This window comes from Rhinopithecus bieti, unplaced genomic scaffold (genome assembly GCF_001698545.2).
Source record: "Rhinopithecus bieti isolate Rb0 unplaced genomic scaffold, ASM169854v2 scaffold_6513, whole genome shotgun sequence".
Taxonomy (NCBI): domain Eukaryota; kingdom Metazoa; phylum Chordata; class Mammalia; order Primates; family Cercopithecidae; genus Rhinopithecus; species Rhinopithecus bieti.
Window position 1 is genome coordinate 965,617 of NW_016805931.1, and position 24,054 is coordinate 989,670.

General features: G+C 37.2%; 1 protein-coding gene across 6 annotated transcripts in view; it reads right to left on the reverse strand.

The window, feature by feature from the left end:
- Window positions 1-24,054, reverse strand: part of SLC38A9 (solute carrier family 38 member 9) — a 91,482-nt gene that overhangs the window by 59,659 nt on the left and 7,769 nt on the right. For 4 of the 6 annotated variants that reach the window (XR_001886035.1, XM_017874194.1, XM_017874193.1 and 1 more), the window contains exon 3: window positions 15,708-15,854. Coding sequence is in view for 2 of the 6 variants with exons in the window: in XM_017874194.1 (XP_017729683.1) it covers window positions 15,708-15,820 (113 nt within the window). In the remaining 4 variants the exon portion in view is untranslated. Of the gene's footprint in view, window positions 1-12,519; window positions 13,362-15,707; window positions 15,855-24,054 lie in introns of those variants that run through there. The other 2 variants (XM_017874196.1, XM_017874198.1) reach the window with 1 other exon arrangement.

The window sequence follows — 24,054 nt, forward strand, 5'->3', positions numbered from 1 at the left end:
AAATTCCCAAGTAAGAAAGTTTTCCAAGCAGCTTCTCCTTTTATCCACTTTATTAGGATGTCAAAATAACTCACAAATTGTCTCAATCTACTTAAGTGCAATAAGTTAAGAGTATTATTAACTTAACATTTTGAAATAAAGAGCATGTCTTAATTATAAATAAAGAGTAACTGCAATGCCATGCCAGTTATTACTCTCCTTATACAAACCCACCAGAACAATTTCTAGAAAATTAGTAAAATTTCCAGTTTCATAACCCAATTCCCCATGGGGGAAATAAAAGTGGGGAATAAGAAAAATGCCAGGTTAGCATTTTAACTAAAATTTTCTATCCTTAAAAACTAGAAAGACAATGAAAGAAGGCAAAGGTTTCACTGTGTATATATATATATATAGAGAGAGAGAGAGAGAGAGAGAGACATCTTATTTTTAAAACTGTACATGGATGTGATTCAAACAAAACACATCTACTCTTTAAACAGATCATCAAAGAAAAACAGACTCTTTCTTGTTCCTTTCCCATATCTTAATGCTATAGGTTTGAATGTGTTCCCTCCAAAATTCAGGCATTGCCAATGTGATGATGTTAAGAGGTGGGGCCTTTAGGAGGTGATTAGGCTGGGAGGGTTCCTCCCTCGTTAAGGCCCTTACAAAAGAGGCTTAGCATAGCATTTGGCTAGCTTATTCTTCAGCTCTTCTGCCATGGATGACACAGCAACAAGGCCTGTGTCAGATCAAATGCCAGTGCCTTGATCTCAGACTTCTCAGCTTCCAGAATTGTGAGAAATAAATTTCTGTTCTTTATAAATTACCCAGTCTCAAGTATTCCTTACAGCAGTACCAAATGGACTAAGGCACTTAAGGAAAGGATTCTATGCATCAAGCCTTAGAAATCCTCATCATGGCTCTCAAGAAAGGTAAACAGACAAAGAGAAATTCTGCTTTACCACTGGAAAGACACTATCAACAAATGGTTTACACAAACTGGTCATTCAAAAGATGATGGCTGTATTTTCAATCCAGATGGCAAGTATTGTAGTAGCCTGATCAGAATCTATTGCTAGTCGCATTCTGCAGATCAATCCCAGAATAACAGAACAGATAAAGGCAAGAGCTCAAAGTGAAACCTGCCCTGCCAACTGGCTCCTATCAACTAATTTTTATCTATAGGAAAGTTTTACAACTAAATATGAGATATTTTAGGAAAAAAAGAAAAAAGTAGTGCTAGAAAGTATATGCTGAAATAAGAACTTTCACACATTGCTAGTAGAAGTATAAGTTGGCACAATCTTTCTAGAAAGCAATTTGCTATATGTATTATGAACCTTAATTGTGTTCATACCCTTCATTATAATAGTTATAACTTTGAGACTCTATTAGAAAGAAATCAAAATATCATATAAAATTATGCAGAAAGTTGCTAATCACAGCATTTAATTAAAATGTAAATATCTTAACATTAAAACACTGTTAAATTATGTATATTTAAATTTAAGATGATATATACAAAGAATTCCTAATATGGAAGAGTGCTTGTAAAACAAATTTCTTCTTTTGGCATTTCAGTGAGTCTTAAGGACAATTTTTACCATACAACTTTTTACTGCTGTTTGAAAGCCAGTACTTTCCCCTATCATTCTTAGCTTCAATCTCCAGCCCTATGGTTTATGGCAGTTAAAATCTTTGGATGACCTTGCCAAAGGACTGCAGGTTTGCTTCAGGGTTTAGGAGAGGCTGGCGACTGTTTTGCTGTTTTGTTGTCCAAAGAGCCATATTGATCAGAATATTTTTATTAGAGTTGTGTGGGTAGACTGAAATTAAGGTGAATGAGCCTGACCTTTTTATTAACTTCCCCAGAAATAAGGCAAGAGGTATCCCTATGGGTGTCACAGCAGTACGAAGTACGAGTCCCTATGGTTGCTGACATTAGAGTCCTTCTGTGCAGATCAGGGGTTGGTACACTATGGCCTGATAAAACAAATCCAAGCCCATGTCCTGTTTTCATAAATGTCCTGTTTTCGTAAATAAAATTTTTACTGGAACACAGGCAGGCCTATGCACTTATGTTTCGACTATGGCTACTTTCACTCCACAATGGCAAAGTTGAGTCCATATGCCTACAAAGCCTAAATTTACTAATTTACTAATTAGTAAATTTACACATTTACTAATGTGTCCTTTATAGAAAAAAATTTGCCAACTCTTGTCCTAGACCATCTTAAGGCCCCCTTAAGGACACAGATCTGGAAGACAGTCTTCTACTCTTCTCCTTGACGGGCAAAGGAGATGACTGAGGGAGGAACCTACATGCCCTTAACAGATCCATGCCAGGGAGCACCTGAATACGTTTTTCCTTTAGTAATATTTATAACCAGATGTCCCTAGGTCTCATTCAGCTTAATCCCTTGCAAAATCTGCCTCTCACATTTAAAAACAAAAGCCAAACAAACAAACCTCAACTTCAGCCAAAACAACTACAATAAATGTTCTTGCACAGAGCAGCACCTGCACAGAAACCTTCCCAAGGCACCTGGTCATTAATATTACATATGGCCTCATTCCACTCCTGGTACAACCAGAACCTATAACACAGTCACTCACAGGAGTATGATCCACAGGATTCTTGGTAATGCTACTACAGGATGTGTTCAATTCATGTTTTTCCTAATGAAAAATGAGTTCTAAATATATACATATATAGACTGGGTGTGGTTGCTCACGCTTGTGATCCCAACATGAGGACTGATTGAGGCCAGGAGTTCAAGACCAGCTTGGGGAACATAGGAAGGCCCTTTCTCTACAAAAAATAGTAAAAGCAGCCAGGCATGCCTCCAGGGAGGCTGAGGCAGGATGACTGCTTGAGCCCAGGAGTTCAAAGTTACAAAGTGCTATGATCGTGCCATTGCACTCCAGCATGGGCAATAGAGGGAGGCCATGCCTCAAAAACAAACAAACATGTGTGTGTTTATACATATAAAATCAAGTATTTATCACCCCTTATTTTTTTGCTAGGTATCCATCTCCCCCACTGGAGGGTGGGGCTGTGTTTGAGTAAAGTGTCTGGCAAACAGAAGGAACATAATGAATGTTTGCTGACAAAAGAATAGAAGAAGGAAGGAAGGAAGGAAGGCAGAAGAGGAAAAGAGGGAAGGAGGGAGGGAAGAAAGATGACAGGGAGGTGGGGAAGAAGAGAAGAAGAGAGGGAAGGAGGCTGGCAGACAGACAACTAGGGAATAACTGGCAGAAGTAATGATGGCATGTAATATAAATTTAAAATGAAAATGCAGCACAATAAATTATATATACTATGTGATCTCATCTAAAAACATCATAGAAAAGAAGGCTAGGAGTAAATACAGTAAATATACCAAAAGGTTTTTTGGTTTGTTTTACAGATGAGTTCTCATGATGTTGCCCAGGTTGGAGTGCAGTGGCTATTCACAGGCATGATCATAGTGCACTGTGGCCTCAAACTCCTCAGCTCAAGGAATCCTGTTGCCTTAGCCTCCTGAGTAGCTGAGACTACCAAGGTAATTTAAACAAAGTTTTAAGAAAATGAGTTTTTCATTTTGTATATACCATTTTTGTCCTAAGTTATAGGAATGCCTTATTTTCGGAATAACTTTGTTCTCATTAGAAATGTAGCACATTGTCTACATTTAAGATAATCAAGAAGTTATTGAAGAAAATAAAATCACCTATCAGAAATAACCACTGTTAACATTTTAGTGCATTTCCTAGACACATATATGTGCACACATGTATGAAATTAGTTTCATTTGCTTTCGAACTTCTCATGAAGTAGAATAATACAATATATATTTCTCTGTCTGGCTTCTTTTGCCAACATTATCTTTGTGACATTCATCCATATTCTGAATGTAGCTATAGTCTGTTCATGTTCATAGCTGTGTAACACTCCATTATATAAAAACACAACAATTTACTTATCCATTCCTGTGAGGGGTATCTGGGTTTCTTTGGAGCTCTTATAAATCAATTCTAATTTATATTCTCTTACATGTCCCTTACAAAGGGACCTTTGTGCAATGTGCATACATTTTTACTGATTATAAACTCGGTGTATACTCAATGGTAGCAGATAATTACAAACTCATTTCCAAAATGACTCAACTGATACTTACTCTAGTACTATATGAGCATTCCCATTGTTCCACATTCTAGTTAACACTTATTATTGTCACTGATTTCTTAATTTGGGTACTGTAATTACAGAATTTCTATTTGATTCTTCAAAAAAAAAAAAAACATTTTCCACAAATTTATTTTTTCATATTTATTTCTAGTCACTGCCAAATTCTCTGTCTTATTTTAATTTCCTTGAACATGTTAAAGACAGTTTTTTAAAAGTCTGTTCCTGATAACTCCATTATCTGGATCACCTGTGAGTCTCTTTCTATTGTGTATTGAGTCTCTTAATTTCCAGTCATCTTGTCCTGGTTTCTCTTATGCTTGGCAAGTTTTTAGTAAGTTCCTGACATTGTATATAAAAAAACTGTATGAATGACTTGAAACCTAAAATATTTTCTTTAGAAAGAGTTTATATTGGCTTTGGGAAGTCAATTTGAGACAGGAGCAATCCTAGATCACCTTAACCCAGTTTAGGGAATTGAGATGAGTTGAAGTTGGCCTTTGGTTCCTGAAAGAAGGTTATTCTATTTCACATTCACTCACATTTCTAGGCTATAGCCCTTTGGGCTTCCAACCTAAAGTTTATTTGAAGTCTGTCTTAGTGGGCCCTGGAATCCAAATTTTCTTCCTGTAGCCCTGTAGGCTGGCAAAGGCTCTGGTTTTTGTTGTTGTTGTTGTTGTTTTGTTTGTTTGCTTTTCTGAGATGGAGTCTCGCTCTGTTGCCTAGGCTGGAATGCAGTGGTGAGATCTCAGCTCACTGCAGTCTCTACCTCCCAGGTTCAAGCAATTCTCCTGCCTCAGCCTCCCGAGTAGCTGGGATTACAGGTGCCTGCCACCACGTCCAGCTAAGTTTTGTATTTTTAGTAGAGACAGGGTTTCACCATGTTGGCCAGACTGGTCTCGAACTCCTGACCTCAGATGATTCACTTGCCTCAGCCTCCCAAGGTGCTGGGATTACAGATGTGAGCCACCACGCCTGGCCAAAGGCTCTATTTTAAGCCTCTCAGCTAATAAACGGGAATTGGCAGATATTCTTGAGGAAATGCTGGGCTCTCCTTTCTGGCTTTGTCTTCTTCCTGATTTAGACCTCGGTATTCTACATTGTCTTATTAGTTGTCGTATGTCTTCAAGCATATTTTTATAAACATTTTGTCAGCTTTTCTAGTTATTCTCAACAACTTGGTCAGCCCAAATTCCTTAATCTGTCTTTCACAGATTGATGACTGTACAGCCATCACCATAATCCATTTTAGAACATTTTTACCATCCCAAAAGAAGTCCCAGACTCCATTTTCCCCTTTCCCCAGCCCCTGGAAACCATTAATCTGCTTTCTGTTTCTATGACTTTACCGAATCTAGAAAGTTTATATAAATGGAATCATACAATATGTAGTCTTGTGTGGCTTCTTTCACACAGCATAATGTCTTCAGGTTGATACATATTGTTGTTCATCAGTTGATGGACATTTGAGTTGTTTCCACTTTGACCATTATGAATGTTAGGAACATTTGTTTACAAGTATTTGTGTAGACATATGTTTTTAATTCTCTGGAAAGATACCCAGGAGTAGAATTGCTAGGTCATATGATAGCTCTGTATTTAACATTCTGAGGAGCTATCAAACTGTTTTCAAAAATGGTTGTACCATTTTTTTTTTTTTTAAACTTTTAAGTTCAGGGGTACACGTGCAGGATGTGCCTATGTACATAGGCAAACATGTGTGATGGGGGTTTGTTGTACAGGTTATTTCATCACCCAGGCATTAAGCCTAGTATCCATTAGCTATTTTTCCTGATCCTCTCCCTCCTCCCACCCTCCACCCTCCCATAAGCCCCAGTGAGTGTTGTTCCCCTCTATGTGTCCATGTGTTCTTAATATTTAGCTCCCACTTGTAAGTGAGTACATGTGGTATTTGGTTTTCTCTTCCTCTGTCAGTTTGCTAAGGGTAACAGCCTCTAGCTTCATCCATGTCCCTGCAAAGGACATGATCTCATTCTTTTTTATGGCTGCATAGCATTGAATGGTATATATGTATCACATTTTCTTTATCCAGGCTATCATTGATGGGCCTTTTGGTTGATTCCATGTCTTTGCTATTGTAAATAGTGTTGCAGTGAATGTATGTGCACACGTATCTTTATAATATAACTATTTATATTCCTTTGGGTATATACCCAGTAATGGGATTGCTGGGTCGAATGGTATTTCTGTCTTCAGGTCTTTGAGGAATCGCCACACTATCTTCCATAATGGCTCAACTAATTTACACTCCCACCAACAATGTATAAGCCTTCCTTTTTCTCCAGAACCTCGCCAGCATCTGTTCCTTTTACCTTTTTAATAATAGCCATTCTGAGTGGTGTGAGATGGTATCTCATTGTGGTTTTGATTTGCATTTCTCTAATGATTAGTGATGTTGAACTTTTTTTATATGCTTGTTGGCTGCATATATGTCTTCTTTTCAGAAGTGTCTGCCTATTCATTTCTTTGCCCACTTTTTAATGGGGTTGTTATTTCTTGTAAATTTGTTTAAGTTCCTTATAGATGCTGGCTATTAGACCGTTGTCAGATATATAGTTTTCTTCCACTCTGTAGGTTGTCTGTTTACTCTATTGATAGTTTATTTTGCTGTGCAGAAGCTCTAGTTTCATTAGGTCCCATTTGTCAATTTTTGCTTTTTGGCAATATTTTGGGCATCTCTGTCATGAAATCTTTGCCTCTGCCTATGTCCTGAAAGGTACTGCCTAGGTTGTCTTCCAGGGTTTTTATAGTTTTAGGTTTTATATTTAAGTCTTTAATCCATCTTAATTTTTGTATACGGTTAAGGAAAGGGTCCAGTTTCAATTTTCTGTAAATGGCTACTCAGTTATCTCAGCACCATTTATTCAATAGGGAATATTTCCCCATTGCTTGTTTTTGTCAGGTTTGTTGAAGATCAGATAGTTGCAGGTGTACGGGTTCTCTATCCTGTTCCACTGGTCTATGTGTCTGTTCTTATATCAGTACCATGCTGTTTTGGTTACTGTACTCCTATAGTATAATTTGAAGTTGGACAGCATGATGCCTCCAGCTTTGTTTTTTTTTTCTTTGCTTAAGACTGCCTTAGCTATTCGGGCTCCTTTTTGGCTCCATATGTATTTTTTAAAGTTTTTTCTAGTTCTGTGAAGAATATCAATGATAGTTTAATGGAAATAGCATTGAATCCATAAATTGCTTTGGGCAGTATGACCATTTTAATGATATTGGTTCTTCCATCTATGAGCATGGAATGCTTTTCCATTTGTGTCATCTCTGATTTCTTTGAGCAGTGGTTTGTAGTTCTCCTTGTAGAGATCTTTCACTTCCCTTGTTAGCTGTATTCCTAGGTATTTTATTTTATTTTATTTTATTTTTTACTTTATTTTATTATTTTGAGATGGAGTCTCACTGTCGCCCAGGCTGGAGGGCAGTGGCACGATCTCGGCTCACTGCAACCTCCACCTCTTGGGTTCAAGTGATTCTCCTGCCTCAGCCTCTTGAGTAGCAGGGACTAGAGGTGCGTGCCACCATGTCCGGCTAATTTTTTATATTTTTAGCAGAGACGATGTTTCACTATGTTAGCTAGGATGGTCTCAATCTCCTGACCTTGTGATCTGCCCGCCTTGGCTTCCCAAAGTGCTGGGATTACAGGCGTGAGCCACTGCACCGGCTGGTATTATATTTTTTGTAGCAACTGTGAATGGGAGTTCATTTGAGATTTGGCTCTTGGCTTGACTGTTGTTGGTGTATAGGAATACTAGCAATTTTTGCACATTGATTTTGTATCCTGAGACTTGGTTGAAGTTGCTTATCAGCTTAAGAAGCTTTTGGGCTGAGATAATAGGGTTTTTTAGATATAGGATCATGTCATCTGCAAACAGGGATAGTTTGACTTCCTCTCTTCCTATTTGAATGACCTTTATTTCTTTCTCTTGCCTGATTGCTCTGGCCAGAACTTCCATACCATGTTGAATAGGAGTAGTGAGGGAGGGCATCCTTGTCTTTGTACCATGTTTCAATCCCATCAGCAATGTATGAATGAGGGTATGATCTCTTTTTTTTTTTTTTTTTTGAGACAGAGTCTCTCTCTGTTGCCCAGGCTGGAGTGCAGTGACCCAATCTCAGCTCACTGCAAGCTCTGCCTCCCAGGTTCACACCATTCTCCTGCCTCAGCCTCCTGAGTAGCTGGGACTACCGGCGCCCGCCACCACGCCCGGCTAATTTTTTTGTATTTTAGTAGAGATGGGGTTTCACCGTGTTAGCCAGGATGGTCTCGATCTCCTGACCTCGTGATCTGCCTGCCTCTGCCTCCCAAAGTGCTGGGATTACAGGTGTGAGCCACCACGCCCGGCCCGAGGGCATGACCTCTTTAAGCAATTATTTTTAATATCCCATTTACTGGCCTTAATAGAAAATACATAACTACCCAGAGGCATAATTATTAAAAAATAAAAATAACTCTTACTATAATATAAAAGAGAAACAAATGAAAGTAACATAATGAAATTGTATTTTAATATGTAAATTCCCAGGCATAGCTACACTCAAAGACATAATAAAGAAGACCAATGCTTGCCTCTATTTGAAATTAATAAGATAATTTAAGAGAAATAAAACTAGAAGCCATTCTGTATATGAAGTATAGGTAAATAAAAAAGCAGAAGTTTTGATAGACATAAATAAAACTAGTGTTATTTTAAAAGCTAGTGTTAGAATAAGTAATATCAGGTCAGATCTGTATACACTAAACAAAGATAAAAATAACCTTAGTTGAAGTAGTGATAATATACCAAGATAAACTATAAACTACAGAAGTAGAAAAAATAAGGAAGCATGATGTTCTTGCAAATGAACCAGGCCTTTTTATAAGTATAGCACCGAAACAATTCCCAATATTATTTTATAGAAAACATATCTCCTAACTTAAAATGTTGAGGCATTCATTTATTTTCTAATACTTAAGACAACTCGGAAAAAGTATCTTGTGACAAGGGAATAGAGAACAGATTGAAAGAAGAAATACTAAAAGAAGGCATAGAAAAGTAATAGACTTCGGGAACAATTTCAGAATGAGACTAAAAAAAAAAATCAGGCAAGCCAAAGATGCATGATCTCCATGTGTAATTTTTACACAAATTCCTTATATTTGGCCTATAGTCAGTCACTGAGCTGTAACAAGACCCTTGCTTTTCATGTGCCTCCATCAATTCAATAATATTTAGTTTTAAGTCTGTTTGTTAAAAGAAGTTTCAAATCTCTTGTTATACACTTGCAATTGGTTTCACTGCTTTTACAGTATGATTATACTATTGCACTAAAATGCTTTTGACTAAATATATATGTGTCACAATATTGGATGTGTTACAATATTGAGCAAACAGAGAACAATGCTAGCCCAACCCTTCATATTATTTCCTCCAAAAAACTCACACTTTTGATTTGGCCCTAAAGAGTACCAGTCAAACCCAACGAGGCTCCCTCTTTCTTCAGGCTTCTCTAATACAGTCCCCAAGTTACAGCAGTTCAACTTAAGATTTTTTACTTTATGATGGTTTTATCTGGGTATTAAATGCATTTTGAACTTAGGATATTTTGGCTTACGATGGGTTTATCAGGAACACCCCAAAATAAGTGGAGGAGCATCATAATAATAATGAGAGAAAGAGACAAGATGATAAAGCAAGACCAGCTTCCAGGCAAGTAAACAAATAGTAAAATCAATTAGAACAGAATGATCTAGGAAAGAAAGAAGCCACTCAGGCAAGCAGTTATGGATACAAAAGGGCAATTAAGTAAACAAAACTATCTGAAAAGAGAGGAAGAAAGAAAAATATATAAGGACAATGAATATGAAAGAAAAAAAGGATTCTAACGGGACTAGGAATAAGATCCCAGTCTAACAAAATTTGTATTTAGATTTTTTTTTTTTTTTTTTTTGTAGAGACAGGGTCTCACTGTGTTGCCCAGGCTGGTCTCAAACTTCTGGCCTCAAGCAATCCACCTGCCTCAGCCTCCCAAAGTGCTGGGATTACAGGTGTAAGCCACTGTGTCTTGCCTGTATTTAGATTAAGGCATCCCTGACTCTAAGGTCAGGATTTGCTAAACACTCTTCAAGTGTTTAGACAGTTCCTTTGAGGAAAAGTAACAGTGGAAAGTTGGAGAGAAGAGAGGGAGGCCCAAGTGTGAGAGAATGGAAGGGAAAGAGGATGGAGAAGGGTATAAAAGTAATACAACTAGCAAGTTGGCCATCAGCACTAGCCACTGATGAATGACCAAGGTCCTAATCTCTCTGTTTAACACTGATATCAAGTTCCTCAAAATATAATTTATGCGGTTCTGGAAACCACCCCTCCTGGGAAAACTACTTTTCTGTCTTTTGTTGAACATCTGTATAATCCCAGCTATGAAACCACCAAGCCTCAATTACTTCCAATCACTGTCACTGGGTCAGGATCTATCTACCTTTACCTATTAATAGATAAACTCTTCACTTTGCCTTAGTAAATATCCTTTTACTAGATGTACTAGATTCCCCAAAGGAACTGTCTTTTTGTTAAGTGCTAAGAGGACAATCTGAGATGTGGAGTTAGAGATGTCTTAAATCTAAATATAAACTTGTTAGACTGGGATCTTATTTCCAATCCCATCAGAATCCTTTTATTCTCTCAAAACCTTTGCCCTTATATATTTTTTCTTCTTCCTGTCTCCTAAGACCTCAAGTACCAAAAAGAGTCAATTTAGGCTGCTCTACAGTGACAGTATTAGTGACAGGTGAAACAGAAAGACCAATTTACAGATGTACACACTAGAAGACATTCCAAAAAAGAGTGCCGCAGCATACCTAGGTTGTTTGAAGGGCAGTAGGAATGCTGCCTGTATCCACTGGCTTATCAGAACACCTGAAATGTTCTCAGTTAGAAAAATCTTGAAACTTTTGGTTAGGATTTCATATTTACTGGATTCTCCATGTTAAAATGCAAATAGCCATGGAAATGTAATAGACTAGGTCTCTGATATATCCAATTGTTTTCCATTATAATACCAAGCTGACAACAGAACCCTGGCGGGAATAGGACAGATAAGTATTGGTGAATAAGGGCCAGAAGAAAAATATGGTTTACAAAGAATTGCCTAAGGGGTTAAGTCTGAGTGAATTCCTGCCCTGGGTAATACTGGGCATACAGAGAAGGATATGAAATCCCTAGGCCCTGGGGAAAATGGAAGAAGAGGAAACAGAGATAGAGAAGACTGAAAAACAGGAGAAGCTCAAAAACAAATTAACTATTTCACAATCTGTGTGTAGGCTAACTGGATGGTCAACTTCCCCAGGGCATAGTCCGAGAGCAGCAGCAATCCTGAATATGCAGCAATATCAAGCAATACTGAAAATCAGGTTCTATCTTTGGCTACCAGAAAGTCTGGGAAAAACAGGAAAATAACCTCTTAGACTGGTGCTTGCTAATGGAGTGTAGCACATATATCAGGATAGGAGACTTCTAAACCTTTCTGTCCCTCCACTCATCTTCCTTATTCCACCCCAAACCAGAGGGAAAATTGGTGGGGGAGGGGAGGTATGCAGAATAAAAAGTAGGCCTGCATAGTTTGAAAAGACCCCCAAATGATTTGACATATATTGTTCCCCTATAACAACAAGCTCCTTCCTCCACGTAAGTTTAGTTACACCCCAGTTCCACTAAAAGGATAAGCAGAACCATCATACCTTCAGTCCAAAGCAGTTATTAAAATTATGTGATTTTATTGCCACCTAGTGGAAGAGATAGAAAACCACAAGCTAAACTGAAGATAAGTAATCTAAATATATACTTGACATATTGACAGCCAAAGACAGTTTCTCAAAGTATGGTAATATGTAAAACGATTGTAAGTAGCATAAGAATAAAGGGTTTTTAAACTAGTTCGTATTTAATGCAATGCGTATTAGAAAAAAAGCATAAACAACACTTCAAATCCATCGTTTTACAAATCTGTGTTGAGGCTAAATTAACCCTAATTTTAAAAAGTAGATTTTTGAAGAAACATTCACTTATATCATACAGGTACTACTGAAGATATTGCCAAAGTCATAAGGTAACACTAAAATGACTACAGTTTTGGAAATAGTTGTCCTAATCTGGTTCTTCAAATGGAAGATAATTTTCCCTCAGTGTAGATGAGTTTTATTTATATATGTAATGTGAAGTAATCCATATTTTAACAAAAATAACAAAGTTTTAAGGTACTCACATGTTTTTTTCATTAGTTTGTTTTCCTAAACAAATTTTTCCACAAGCAAATTAGCATTTAGTACTGCTAAGTCTCTGTATTTGCCTTTCTTAAAACATGCTTACCTAGGTAGTTATGCCATGATTGTAAATAGCTGATTCCCTCTCATTTCAACAAGTTTCATTATAGAAAATATATTGCCATTTAATCTACCCAGTCGAACAAATTTACGGAGAACTGTTTGAACTCCTGCCAACTTACTGTAATGGAATGCACTTTAATGACTTATGTTCTGTTGTCACAGTGGTCAATTATTTATCATAGAATTTAGAAGTTTCAGGAAAACCCTGAGCATTCAAGTCAGCATTCATTAGTGCTTATATTTACTGACATTGGAATATATAAGTAAGAATTGAAATTTTTATTTCATTATCTTTTCTGATGGCCACTATAAATGACAATGATAAATTTCTCATGTGATAAATTTCACATTTCCACCTCTAGTTGCAAGAAAAACTGAAAAATTAAGTATGTGGGAATGAAAATAGAATTATCAAGATTAGCTTAAACCAACCATCTTTCATCTCCTGGATGAAGACCCACTGTGGCTCAAAAAAATAAGGATTCTGTTGACATTAACGAATAGGTAGGGTTGCTGAACTATTGTTGCGTGTCTACCTTACAGTATCTGCCACACCATCCCGCCTAAAGCACTCAGTTTCCCTCTGAGGGGGCAACCATCTTACAGTTTCCTGTTTACTACTCAAAATTTCATTTATACATATCATATTAATTTATTTTTACCCAAATGGTGGCATACTATACATACTGCTCTCTACTTCAGTTTTTCACTTAACAAAATATGTTGAAGACTTGTTCCATTTTGACATGTAATAAGGCCACCTCCTTCTTTTAATAGAGGAAAATATTCCATTGTATAAATGTGCCACAACTTATTTATCCAATCCTGTAAGAAAAGAAATTTTGATTGCTTTTAATCTTTACTATTATGAAAATACTGCATTACACTACCTTGTGCACATATCATTTTGACAAAGTGAATTAATGCTTAGAAGTGAAATTACTGATCCATATAAACTTTGGAATAGGCTGCTGGCATTTTAGGGGGAAAATCACATTAAATTTATGGATTAAAATTTGAAGACTATGACATCTTCAGAGTCTTCCCAATGAGAGCAGAATATGCCTCATTTTATTCTTTTTATTACATCATATTTTACTGATTCTAATATACACATTTAAACACTTCTAAGTAAGGATGAATCTCATAATCTAGAACACCTTTTCATCACTGCCAGAGTCAGGCGTGGTAACTCACACCTGTAATCCGAACACTTTGGGAGGCTAAGGTGGCAGGCTTGCTTGAGCCCACGAGTTCAAGACCAGCCCAGTCAATGAAGTGAGATGCCATCTCTGCAAAAAAAAAAATTTTTAATTAGCCTGGTGCAGTGGTATGCACCTGTAGTCCCAGCTACTTGGGAGGCTGAGATGGACAAATTGCTTGAGCCCAGGAGTTCAAGACCACCCTGGTAACATAGCAAGACCCCTTCTCTACAAAATAAAATTTCTAAAAAATTAGCTGGGCACAGTGGTATGCACCTGTAGTCCCAGCTACTCAGGAGGCTGAAGTGGAAGGATTGTTTGAGCCCAGATCAAGGCTACAGCAAGCCATGATTGCACCACATTACAGTGCAGGCTACAGAGCAAGACTCTGTCTCAAAAAAAAAAAAAAAAATCACTGTCAGCAAGTGACAATATAATAGTAGTTATTCCTGATGGCATGACAGGTAACTGCCATCCCTGGTCACGTTAGACAAACCATTAAAAGACCATTTGAGGAAGATAGATGAGTCATGTTGTTGTTAGAAAACCTTTTGTGACATCTTCTGGTAAGATCAGGAAAGTGCAAGCATCAGAACTTAAATGTCAGTGACCTGGAAGAAAATCTTTTCAGGAAATGTTATAGCACCAGGGTTCTTAATGGCACTTTTAAGAATTGTTCTTAATGGACAATTCTGTGTGTGGGTGGGGAAAACACCTATTTTGATGACTTTACATCAAAAAATAATTCAGAAGAATCATATTCTAAATGTGAGGTGTCAGTAATACCTTAATCAATATACTTTGTTTCTATTTTCATTTTTATAACTGCACAAGAAATATAGGATAAAATATCACACAAGTCCAAAAGTTGTCCCTTCTCCCTTTCCCCTTTTCCCTTTCCCCTTTCCCCTTTCCTTTCCTGACAGAGTCTTGCTCTGTTACCAGGCTAGAGTGCAGTGTACGATCTTGGCTCACTGCAACCTCTGCCTCCCAGGTTCAAGTGATTATCATGCCTCAGTCTCCCAAATAGCTGGGATTACAGGTGTGCACCACCACACCCAGCTAATTTTTGCACTTTTAGTAGATATGGGGTTTTGCCATGTTGGCCAGGCTAGTCTTGAACTCTTGGTCTCAAGTGATCCACCCATCTCAGCCTCCCAAAGTGTTGGGATTACAGGCATGAGACACCATGTGTGGCCCAAGAGTTCTTTCAGTAAATACAAAACAAAAACTCTAAGTCCTAAGAGGTTATTGCATCAGAGGTATGGGCAGAAGTTTTCCTTAGTGTTAAATTTTTTCAAAAATGCAATTTATAATCAGTAGCATCTCAGATTTTATGAAATACACTAAATCTCATTTTATGTCAGAAGCATTTTAGTTTCTCTCATATAGATTTTACATTCATGATAAGACCATTTCTATGTATTTTATTTTTTCTTCCATTTTCTCATTGGCAGTCTATTTATTTTTGCCTGTTTTGTAAGCAGCTACTTTATTGAATTCTCTTACTGTTTATAATTTCTTCATGGATTCTTTTGGGTTTTACAGGTATACAATGAAATAAAATTTAAACTCAAATTATTTTAAACTATCTTCTGAAATTTTACCTCGATGAAGGTAAAGATTTTCTACTACTTTTACTCTTCTACCTCAAGCACTTAGCATATTACCTTGCACAAAGTGGGTAATCAATACATATTTGTTAAATGAATTATATTAATGTATCTTACTTTGTAAAGTGACCACAACCCCTCCCCCAACAGAGATGTTGAGTTTAATGGGGGGGAAAAAAAATCAAACATAAACCAGTATATAGTATTCCTATTTACTTCTCTCCACATGTATACACACAAATCCTGTAAGAAATTAGATATTTTATAATAAAATCTATACGTTTGGTTATAATTAGATGTATTTTAATCATTAAAGACCCTAATTATGAAATAAGTGTTTTATTTTAAATGCTTACCTTTTGGATCTTAGATCTGACGGCTCAAACTGGATATTCATAGGTCCAGGATCTCTTTCATGATCTACCTTAGAGGTGCCAAGATGCCTAGAATCACTATTCATATTTGCCATTTTTCTCACACTCTAAGCACTGAAGAAGTTAGTCCTACACAAAGAAGATAAATAATTTAGTTTAATTTTAAAATATTTTATTATCCATAAATAATAAATATTCATGAATAAGAAACTGGAAAAATACTGGAATTTGCTGAAGATATCTTAATGAGGTATATGCCTGATATATGTACCAGAAACTTGCTAACCTTAAATGAAGTTATTTCTTATTTTCAGCTTACTAAAAGTAAGTGGGGCAATTCATTTTCAGTAATAAAACAGATTAGGCTATTTGGACTCATTTTCCTGCAGGAAAAAAACTAAAATACTGAATAAAATACTTTTAAAAGCATCAAAAATAGTAAGGAAAATCAGGCCATTTGTAGGTGAAGTTAAAGAACCAAGAGAGGAAAATGACTGAAGGAAACTGCTGCTGCCTGGAGGCTATTTGCTTCGGGCTGAGGTTTTCAAAGCCTTGTGTAGTATTTGGGAAACAGAAGTCAAAGCCCAGTGTCCATCCAAAGTAGGGAATGATTATAATAAGAAATCATCCCCTTTCCCCACTTCTCCACCACAATACAGCTGGAACTATAAAGACCTCTGCTATCAGAGTAGGGTTTACAAGAAGTAAAAGTAGCTTATTCCCTCATAAGGGAACTACAAAGAAGTCTTCTTAAAATGGACCAGAGGCTATAGTGTCTCACACCTATAATCCTAGCATTTTGAGAGGCTGAGGTAGATCGCTTGAGGCTGGGAATTTGAGATTAGCCTGGGCAAAAATGGCACAACCTCATCCCCACTAAAAAACAAACAAAAGTAGCTGGGGGTGGTGGCACATGCCTATAGTCTCAGCTACTTTGGAGGCTGAGGCTGAAGTGGGAGGACTGCTTAAACTCAGGATTTGGAGGCTACAGTGGGCTATGATTGTGCCACTGTACTCCAGCCACCTGGGTGATGGAGTGAGACCCTGTCTCAAAACAAGCAAACAAAAAACGACAAAAAAAAACCAAACAAACTGGCCGGGTGGGGTGGCTCATGCCTGTAATCCCAGCACTTTGGGAAGCCAAGGTGGGTGGGTCACTTGAGTTCAGGAGTTTATTTTTTATTTATTTATTTATTTATTTATTTATTTATTTGAGACGGAGGAAGTACGGAGTCTCGCTCTGTCGCCGCAGGCCCTGGGAGTGCGTGCCGGATCCTCAGCTCACTGCAAGCCTCCGCCTCCGGGGTTTACCGCCCATTCTCTGCCTCAGCCTCCCGAGTAGCCTGCGGACTACAGGCGCCCCCACCTCGCCCGGCTAATTTTTTATTTTATTTTTTAGTAGAGACGGGGTTTCACCGGGTTAGCCAGGATGGTCTCGATCTCCTGACCTCATGATCTGCCCGTCTCGGCCTCCCAAAGTGCTGGGATTACAGGCTTGAGCCACCGCACCCGGCCGAGTTCAGGAGTTTAAAACCAGTATGGCCTACATGATGAAACCCCATCTCTACCAAAATAGAGAAAATAGCCAGGCATGGTGGCATGCTCCTGTAATCCCAGTTACTTGGCAGGCTGAGGCAGGAGAATAGCTTGAACTCAGGAGGTGGAGGCTGCAGTGAGCCAAGATCGCACCACTGTACTCCAGCCTGGGCAACACAGCGAGGCTCCATCTCAAAAAAATAAATAAAAAAAACACCCCAACTACTGACCACATCATATGTGTGTATGAGCTTTTTTATTACCATAAACTGCACCTCATGAGAATTTGCAAGGAACACTGAAAGCTATGAATGTAATTTAAGATTAACCTGCTTGGTAGCACTTCTAGGTAACCAATAGAAGCAAATGTAAATCTTTCCTGTGAAGACACATCGTAGGCCTTAAAGAAGTCCTACTAACAATCATTTAAGGACAACAAACAGTGAGTCAAAAATAACCTAGCATATCAGGAAATAAAGTACTATGAGTGAGAACAAGAAACAAAAGCAGAAACAGACCCACAAGAACTTCAACTATAAAAATCAACAGAATAAAAATGTAAAACAATAATATTTCCTATGTTTAAATAAATAACAGAAAAGTAGACATTTTCAAAAGTGACTTAGTATGTTTAAATAAGGACCAGAGTGAATTTTTAGGAAAAAAAAATTCAAGAGCCAAAATTCAACACTCAATGAATGAGTTTAAAAGTTGAAGAGAAAATTAATAACATAGAAGATAAGTCAGAAGAAACTACCTAGAATGTGGCAGAGAGAGAAAAATAAAAGGCAGAAAATGTGGAAGGTGTTTAAGAAACATGGAAGATAGAATGAGAAAGTCTAACAAGCATGTAATTGGAGAATCAGAAAGAAAGAAGACAGAAGTAATATCTGTAGAGATAATGGCTGACCATTAAAAGTACCTATCTACAGATTTATGAAATTTAATGAATGTAAGAAATAAACATTATAGGGTTTGAAAAAAATAAGTAGGGCTGGGCACGGTGGCTCACATCTGTAATCCCAACACTTTAGGGGGTCGAGGTGGGCGAATCACTTGAGGTCAGGAGTTTGAGACCTGCATGGCTAACATGGTGAAACACCGTCTCTACTAAAAATATAAAAATTAGCCAGGCGTGGTGGTGGGCACCTGTAATTCCAGCTTCTTGGGAGGCTGTGGTGGGAAAATCGCTTGAACCAGGGAGGCAGAGGTTGCAGTGAGCCAAGATTGCACCACTGCACTCCAGCCTGATCATCACAGAGTGAGACCCCATCTCAAAAAAATAAAACAAACCAAAACGAAAAGAAAAAAAATTAAAATTCCAGACCAAAGGGGGAAAAAAAAGTCAGATGAAGGTCTTGGAATTAAAATGTCCAAAGGTCCTTATGTTGTCCAGATCAACATCACACATTGATGTTGTTATTTTAAGGTAACTATTAATAGAAAGCAGTGTATAACCTTACATTTAGTAGAGGGGAAAGAAGAAGGATAAAAAATAACTGAACTAAAGGAAGGCAAAAGAGGAGAAAAAAATACAAAATAGGTGGGAAAAAGTAGAAAGCACAAGATAAATAAGATCCTCTCATTCTTTCTTCAGCCTATGCTAATCATATCTTTCCTATAACTATACAGAAGCTGTTCTTATTGGATCACTAAAGACCTCCATATTGGTAACCCCAAGGGTTATTTCTCAGTCCTTAACTTACTTGACCTATTGGAAATATTTGCCAAAAAGATCTCTTTCCTCCTTGAGAAGCTGGATTCACTAAATCTCCAGGTTTTTTCCCTACCTCACTGGTCCCTCCTACTTCTCCGCCTCCTTTGCTGCTTTCTCATTTCTCAGATCCCTTTACAGTTGCAGAGTTCCAAGGTTCAGTCTTGATCTACCCTCGATCTCTTGGTAATCTTATGCAGTCTTATCGTTTTACTATCATAGCTTGTGCTGTCCAATACAGTAGCCACTAGTTAGATGTGACTACTTAAATTAACTAAAATAAAAAAATTCAGTACCTCAGTCACACTAGCTATATTTGATGTGCTCAAAATCCACATATTGGCTACCATATTAGACAGTATAGATATAAACATTTTTCCATCATTGTAGAAAGTTCTGTTGATTTAGGCAATGACAACTTCCACGCTAATATCTCTAGCCTAAACTTCTCTTTTGAATTTCAGACTTGTATATTCAACTGCCTGTTCAACATCTTTAGCTAGATGTAACAGACAACTCAAACCTAACATGTCCAAAACGGGATTTCTGATTTTCTTCCCCCAAAACTACCCCACCTAGTGTTTTCCTATTTCAGTTGATAAAATCTCTTTCTACCTGCTCAGGCCAAAATTCTTGGAATCACTCATTACTTCTTTTTCTCACAGTCTACATTCAACCCATTAGGAAATCTTATTGGCTTTTCCTTCAAATATATCCAGAATTTAATCACTATCATTTCTTACCAAGATTACCACAACAGCATTCTAATGGAGCTCCCTGCTTCTATCCTTATCCCCCTACACTCTACACTACACAGCATGTCAAGAGTTGTAGAAAAGGGTAATAAGGAATCTGGCCTTACCCAGCTTGTTGTTAGAATTAAAGGGAGTGCTACTGACACCCAGTGGGTAGAGGTCAGGGATGCTGATGAAATAAATAGGTCTTAACATGTAAAAGCAAAGGATGTAGCTTTATTTCTTACACTGTAAGTTACTATTATTATCCTCATTTTATAGATAAGGATACATAGCAGAGAAGTAACTGATCACAAAGTTAGTAAGTGGCAGAGTTGAAATTAAAAATGAGGTAGTCTAAATCCAGAGCCTGTGCTCTTTACCGCCATGGTGTGCTGTCTTTCCTGATCCTTGCCATTTCTTTCTCAGTCCCCTGTATCTTTCACCTTCTTCGGTTTCTTGTTACTGCCCAGACTACACAACAAGTACAGTTTTATTGTTGCCATATTTGTTTAATGGACTCATATGTCCACTTTTCTTAATTTTCTAAATGTAACATTTATGAAACAGTAGGAAGAAAATAAAGTTTTTGAATCGGAAATCCTGTATCTAACACTCACTACCTGTGTAACTTGGCACTAACCATTTAATCTCCATGAAACTATCTCTGCATCTTCAAAATTAAAAAAAATTAATGTTTGAGGATTAAATGAGATTACACATATTACATTTAGCATTTTTTTTTTTTTTTGAGACAGGTTCTCACTCTGTCACCCAGGCTGGAGTACAGTGATCATGGCTCACTGCAGCCGTGACCTCTTGGGCTTCAGTGATCCTCCCACCTCAGCCTCCCAAGTAGCTAAGACTACAAGTGTGCACCACCATGCCTGGCTAATTTTTTTTTTTTTTTTTTTTTTTTTTTTTGTAGAGACGGGTTGTTTACTCATGGTTGTCGCAGGCTGGTCATTTGCGTTGGGTTTTTGAACTCCTGATCTCAGTCATCCTTTTTGGCTCAGCTCTTCCAAAATGCGTAGGATTAAAGGCATGAGGCCACCATGTCTGACCTCATTTAGTACTCTTGTAATGGACAAAAAATGTTCAAAATGTATTATTGCCCATCAACAAACCAAATGAAAAATACTTGCTCTTTTTTTTTTTTTTTTTTTTTTTTTAAATGGCAGCCTCTTGAGGGTTTTCCTTTTTTTTTTTTGAGACGGAGTCTCGCTCGTGTCGCCCAGCGCGGAGTGCAGTGCCCCGATCTCAGCTCCCACTGCAACTCCGCCTCCCGGGTTCACCGCCATTGCTCCCCTGCCTCAGCCTCCCTAGTAGCTGGGACTACAGGCGCCCGCCACCACGCCCGGACCTAGTTTTGTGTTTTTTTTTTTTTTTTTTTGTAATTTTTAGTAGCAGATGGGGTTTCACCGTGTTAGGCCAGGATGGTCTCGATCTCCTGACCTCATCGATCCGCGCGCTCGTCCCAAGCAGTGCTGCGGTACAGGCTTCTACAGGCTTGACGCCAACCGGCGCGCGCCGGACCGACCGGGTTCCTTTTGTGTAAGTGAAAAACATTCTTCTTCAGTAAAGAACATCTAGGCAAATGATGTCAACCTGCCACTGATTATTATGTGATACAGATGTTGGCAACATGTTCTATTTCCCAAATATGTGCATTTTCTTTTCTCTGTTGCTTTGATTTCCACTTCCCTTTTCTCTTCTGCTTTTCTGCCCAACGTTTAAGCAAGTCAAAGATCTCTTTAACTTAGTCCTACTAAAGACAAACAAAGTTAAATAAAAATATTAAAGTAGTACCTTACAACAGTAACTTAAAAAAAAGTAAAACCAAAATACCACTATTTCCAAACAAGAAGGACTTCATTTCTATATCTTATGAAGGCAGTGTGATGGTAAAAATGATGATCTATTTTATGATGTGACAACTAAAATACTGAGTAATGGTAAACCCTGAACAATATATTCATTCAACAAGTTCTCAGCAAGTCCCTACAATATACTGAGGTATTGAAAAACACAGAAAAAAAAATTTAAGTCATGATCCCTACCCTCAATAAAGTTAAAAAAAAAATCATTTATGAAGCCTAGAGAAGTCAAGTAACTTGTCCTAAATCACTTGAATAATAAAACATAGTAGGATGCTAATAACCAATTCCCATTTTCAGTTCTTCATTTCACCTTTAGCTCAAATCTACACCAACTGCTAGCTCTAGCTGTCAAATTAGCTTAGTAATAGATCAGTGCAAAATTTATTCTTTTAAGCTAAAAAGAATAAATAAGCTGACTCTTTGAGACATAGATTCATATACTGTATTATACACATTCGAAAATCTGTAGCATAAAAATGTTCTTGACTATAAAGTATATTATTCAATAATTGTTACGAAAATCCCACTAAGATAGGACCAACTGAGATAAAGTTACTCATTACTGTTAATTTCATTAAAATAGTTGAGAAGCAAAAAACAAAAGCCTGCTCTTTCTCTTCCTTCCTTTACATAATAAAACTGATTAACAATTCAGTTGACTTGTTTGGTCTTAAGTTTTAAAACTAAAAGGCAGAATTTTTCAAAATTAACCTTCTAATTTATGACATTAAGATGGAATGAAGTTAGGATTGATGGAATCTGTTAAATTTTCTTAATTTAAAACTATCAAATTGACTAATTAACTTGAAAAGATGATTCCTCAGATGTAATAAATGAAAACATTGTATATAAATGGGCCTGGCATGGTGGCTCATTCCTGTAATCCCAGTACCTCGGGAGGCTAAGGCAGGAGGACCCTTTGAGGCCAGGAGATTCAGAGTCAAGACCAACCCTGGCAACATGGCAAGACCGTATCTCTACAAAATTTTATATATATATTAGCCAGGCATGGTGGTGCTTGCCTATAGTCCCAGCTGCTCAGGAGGCTGAGGTGGGAGGACAGTTGGAGCAAGAGGGTTTGAGGTCTCAGTGACCTATGATCACACCACTGCAGTCCAGTCTGGGCAGAAAAGTGAGACCTTGTCTCAAAAAATAAAATAAAATACAACACCAACAAAAAATATGTTTTAAATTAACCTGGGTGTAGCACCAGAATTAAAAGTCTAGGAAAGAAATGAACATATTGTAGAGAAGTTCTATTTAGAATTGTATTATAGCTTTACAGATTTTTAAAGCATTCTCTCAATTCAAAAAATTAAACATTTTAGAAGTTGAAAAGATGATTGTAGGGAAGCCAGTATCCTTTCATCAAAAGAATAACATAGAACTTGGGAAAACTTGTTCAGGAAACTCTAAAACACATGAAATTAAAAAAAAAAAAAGATAAGTTAGTAAGTACAAGCATTTAGAACAATGTCAACCACTTACCAAACTGTATAAAAGTGTGCTATTATTATTTTTGAACTTAATGAAGGTTAATAAAAGTTTTATATTGTAGGGAAGAACAGCAATCTATATAATTGTTAAGAAATGTCAGAGAAAAATTTTAATATTGATAAGTAGCCAGAACCTTATCACTCCTAAATCTCCAACAACGGATAAAAGCACTTTCAGAAAGTACCACAAAGCATTAATTTGTTTGAATTATACACACTGGGTAATTTGAGATTTAGGCTATTCTGGTGCTATCAAGTAGTATGTGGTGGTTGACAGCTCACAAGTAAGATTGCCTGGATGTGAATCTTGGCTCTGCCATTCATTAACTGTGCAACTTTGGGCAACTTACTTAAATTCCCTAAGATTCATGGGTTTTGGAAATAATAAAATCACTAGTCTTACAGGGTTTCAGATGAAAATGAGATAATACATATAATGTGCCTGCAACACAGTGAATATTCAATAAACATAACTATCACTTTTTATTATGAATTTGGCTGTTTAAAACTAGAAAAATTACTCATTGGAAGGACATACAAGAAGAAACTTTTTTTAAAAGAAAAGAAAAAATATGTATCGGCTTAACTTAGCGGCCTGAACAAAATCAGCTGACATATCTACATGCCTTTAGTATAAAGTGAGCAAACTCAGCAAGGTAAGAAAAATAAAAAGGTTGACCTTCATATAACAGAATTATTGAACTGCCATAAACAAGACAGCACTAAAGGATATCAAAGAGACAAAACTTGGTGTCATTTATGAAGGAAAATTGAGAGAAAAAGACAAGTTAATACAAGATAGTGGGAGACTGAACTAACATTTATTTATTGAATGCCTAATACTGGCCTAATGTTTTACATGTTATTGTTTAAATCCAACTAATCCTTAGAATTTGGGAAATGGGTATTACCTTCATATCACAAAAAGAAAGAAAGAAAGGAAGGAAGGATGGAGGGAGGGAGGGAGGG